The sequence below is a fragment of the Phaethon lepturus genome, unplaced genomic scaffold (genome assembly GCF_000687285.1).
Source record: "Phaethon lepturus isolate BGI_N335 unplaced genomic scaffold, ASM68728v1 scaffold15890, whole genome shotgun sequence".
In the NCBI taxonomy this organism is placed as follows: Eukaryota; Metazoa; Chordata; class Aves; order Phaethontiformes; family Phaethontidae; genus Phaethon; species Phaethon lepturus.
This window is the reverse complement of record NW_010509947.1, coordinates 75084-79313: the sequence shown is the minus strand read 5'-3', so window position 1 is coordinate 79313 and position 4230 is coordinate 75084. Positions and strand designations below refer to the sequence as shown.

At 38.9% G+C, this 4230-nt stretch overlaps 1 protein-coding gene across 1 annotated transcript in view; it reads right to left on the bottom strand.

Moving 5' to 3' along the window:
- Positions 1 to 1762: 1762 nt before the first annotated feature.
- LOC104624319 (pituitary adenylate cyclase-activating polypeptide type I receptor-like) overlaps positions 1763 to 4230 on the bottom strand; it is a gene marked incomplete at its 3' end in the record, with an annotated part of 48983 nt that continues 46515 nt past the window's right edge. Inside the window, exons 11-12 of the mRNA XM_010291695.1 lie at positions 2081 to 2210; positions 1763 to 1864 (exon numbers count right to left, since the gene is read on the bottom strand). Coding sequence (XP_010289997.1) covers positions 1763 to 1864; positions 2081 to 2210 — 232 coding nt within the window. The remainder of the gene's footprint in view (positions 1865 to 2080; positions 2211 to 4230) is intronic.

Here is a 4230-nt window from a genome sequence, read left to right as displayed (position 1 = left end):
AACCAAGAAGACTTGACAACATAAGTAACTACCAGTGTTCTGAGAACACTGAAGACCAGTAGTAGGACAAAGACCCTGGAATTTATAAGAGCCAATTTCAATAGCTCAGAGCCCAATTGCGAGGGATTCCATGGGGAGTGTCCATGGAGGGCAAAGCAGCTTGGGAGAAGCACAAGAACAGTCCATCCCCTACAAAGAGAAAGTACAAAGGCAGAACAAGAAACCAGCGGTCTTAACAATGAATTTTGTTTAAAAGAAAAAAAAGCAGCATACCGGCTATAGAAAGACAGCCAAATACCCATCAAGGACTACAAGAACCTTGCTAGGGCATGCAGAGATGGCTGCCTAGCCTCAGGAAGGCTAAGGCTCAGCTAGAATTGAAAATGGCCAAAAACCTCAAGAATAATAAGAAAGGGTTCTTCAGATATGTGAGTAGTAAGCAGAAGCACAGGGAAGATATAGGCTAATTGCTAAACAGCACAGGGAAATTAGTCACTAATAATGCTGACAAAGCAGAGGTTCTCAATACCTTCTTTGCCTCTGCCTTTACTGGTGCAGCTGGACCCCAGGTCAAAGGATCAAATAGCTATGACAACACATGTGCCAACTTACTAGTAATGGAGGAAGGTCTGGTCTATGGCATCTTGCAGGGGCTCAATGCACATAACTCTATGGGACCAGATTGAATCCAGCCCAAGGGAAGGAACATTGTTTCCAGGTCACTGTCTATAATATTTGAAAAGTCCTGGAGATCAGAGGATATCCCTGATGACTGGAATAGGGCAAATTTCATACCCATCTACAAGAAGGCCCCAGAGGAGGCTCTATATTCTATCCCACCCTATCCTGTCCTGTCCTGTCCTGTCCTGTCCTGTCCTGTCCCATCCTACCCTGTCCTATCCTGTCCTATCCTATTCTATTCTAAAGAGGACCCAGGAAACTACAGGTCCATTAGTCTTACTTCAGACTTCAGTCCTTGGGAAAATAATGGAACAAGACCTAGAAACTATCACAAACCAAGTGAAGCAGGTGATTGGGAAAAACCAGCAAGGATTTACTGAAGGCAAATCATGCCAGACTAACCTGATCATCTTCTACAACAAAATAATGTTTTCCGTTGCCATGAGGAGAGCAGTAGGTGGTGTTTACCTGGACTTCAGCAAAGTGTTTGACACTGTTTCCCACAGCCTTTTCCTAGGCAAACTGGCAAGATATGTATTGGGTGGGTCATCTGCAAGATGCATAGGAAATTGGCTAACAGGCCATGCTCAGAGGGGGATGAACAATGTTTTTTACTCAGGCTGGCAGCCTGTCACTAGTGGGGTCCTCCAGTGATTGATACTGGACTCTACACTGTTCAACAACTTCATAAATGATCTGGACGATGGGATTGAAAGCACCCTCACCAAGTTGACTGATGACATTAACCTGGGTGGTGAGGTGGACACTTCAGAAGGGAGACCCATCTTACAGAGATATCTGAACAGGCTGGAAGAGTGGGCTAGCAAGAACTGTATGAAGTTTAACAAAGAGAAATGGAAAGTTCTGCACCCGGAATGACATAACCAAAGAGCCCAGTACAGTCCCTACCTCTGTTAGGGAGCATTAATCTGAGCCATCATCCCTGGCAAGCCCAGTGCTTTGGTTTAGCAAAGACATTGCACATCCTCTTTCTTTTGTTGAGACAATGTGAGATTTAGCCTAAGGTATTAGAGAATATGGTAGATGATGAGTTATAATGAAGGATTAGAATAGCAGTTACTCCCACAAGGAAATGGGATGGGGATGGTTGGTGGGGGAGGTTAAATATTAAAAGTCTTACCTCCCCATTCAAGAAACAATAGAGAACAGCAACAACAAAACCCTAGGTAAATGAGAGAGAAAAAAATAATGTAATTCAAATCCTTCAGTAAATGCTAGAAAATAGATGGAGTTAAAACAAACAAAAAAACCCAAAGCAAAATCCTAGTATACAAAACATACACATAAATAAACACACAGTCTGAGAACTGTGCATGCAAAGTAGTTATAATGAATAGAGATTTCTTTTTAACAAAAGCAGAATTCACTGTATAATCACCTGGAAAGATCCCAGTCCCAATTCAAACACTAGTCTCTCCCGCTTACTGACATTTTCAGGAGAAAAAGCAAACACCGTGTAGTGAATTCCAAACAAGGGGATAAGCAGTAGTGTAGAGCGAGCCAGTCTCCTGTTACAACAGAGTGAAAGAACTTTAATGCAGCTTTGTAATAAACAACTTGTGCTTTAATTAAAGAAGAAAACACAGAAATTATTTTATTGCCTTCCTTTTGGGAAATACATACACTGTATAATTACACAAACAAATATACAACATTCCCATTTGTTCCCAGTGATTTCACACACACTGTAGTTCGGTCCCACTTCTTCACACTGCTACAATAATACCACATTAGCAATGCTTAATACTCTGTACTCTTATTTTAATTTACATTATTATAAGCAGGGATTATTTCTATCGTGCCAAACATGAGGAGGGTAATCTTGCTAAGGGATTCAGACTGCTACCATAAAACGATAATAAACCTCTCATCCAACTGCTTAATCCCAGCGGAGGGTCTGAAATCACTTGTGTGTGTGTGTGTGTATTTATTTCTGCAAAGCAAAAAACTCCAAAACAGCAATACAAATAAAGCTAAAACCCCCCTGAATGTTCTTATACTCATGACTATTCCTTGACGTCTTGATTTTGATCTCATTTATACTGTTGGAAACCTAAGTGTAATTCCATGGTGTAATTAATTTCCATTGCATCAGTATAAAGAGGTTTTAGAGAGAAATCAAACTGGATAGTTTGGTATGTAAACAAACTATAAACAAAAGGGCTGGAAATGAATGTGTACCTGTAAGCACTCAACTGAGTATGGATGAAATTCCCCAAAAGCTGGGGTACAGCCAAGACTCATGCATCAGTTTCGGTTATTGTCATTTGCTGACTGAGCAGCAAAAAAGACCCAAGAGGAAGCAAATGTTGATCTGAAAATACGGCAAGTGCTTTATTATAAACAAAGCACCTAAAATAACTTCCAGGACATTTACAAAGGGGAAAAAATATGATCGATTTCCTTCAAGTAAGTTAAGGAGGTAGATGGAGGACAGAAGAACCTAAAAAGTCATAAGGATTTTTGGAAGACCTGCATACTTTTTCAAACTCAAATGTTCGTTCTGCTTTTATCTATATGGCACATTGCAGACACGTTTGAATTTGCTAATACATGCTCAACAATATCCCCAAAACGATGTTTGTGTTATTGAAAGTGATGACTGACTGAATTAATACATCTCCAAGAACTCTGTTAACATATGCTGGTATATCCAATACTAAACTGGGAATGGGACATCAGTTCACTGCTGGTGTCCCTCAGTCATACTTTGTGCACTAACGGTGATAAACACATCACAACCCTTGCCTTGAGATTGTACTAAACACACATGGTTCATTAGTCTGATGCACACCAAATCTCAAGACTTGGTGAAAGACCCCACAAACCAGAGGACACAGTTCTTGTGAATTATCAAATTAGATATTGACCAAAAGTTTTTTAACAGGAGAGGAACAAGCTTTGAACAGGTTGATGAAGAACATAGAGAGTTTTCAACTTTGGTGATCTCTAGAAAAAGTAAGTGATACAGGAGTGACCCAGTATAACAGACTAAAAGACCTTTCAAGGTCCCTTCTAGCCCTTTTTCTCTATGGACATGTAATCAGATTAATTGAAAGGAACAGAAATGTCATGGAAAAGATTGTAGAATATACTATCTCCATAAACAAAAAAGAATGTGAAGAACGTAAGTGTCTTGAACTAGACATGGAAGAAAAAAAAATTAAATTAAAATAGTAAACTGGACAAAAAAGTATCATCTCTCAAAACATGTTACGCTTTATATTCAGAATTAATGACAACAACAACAAAAAGGTAAATGTTATTTTGATTTACAAGTCAGACTAGAATCATCTGTTAGTATGTTATAACTCACTGCAGTCATAGGAGATTAGTTTTGGGAAAGATATGGAGGAAAACTTGTTCTACTGTCAGTTTTCTGGCATTAATTATATCTGATTAATCATACAATTAGTTTGTAGGATCTTGAAATATAATGTCATCAACTTATTTGAGATACTGTCTTCAATATTGTCATAAAAATCAGGAAAATACATGAAATGTAAGAAGTAACACATTCTGAAGTTT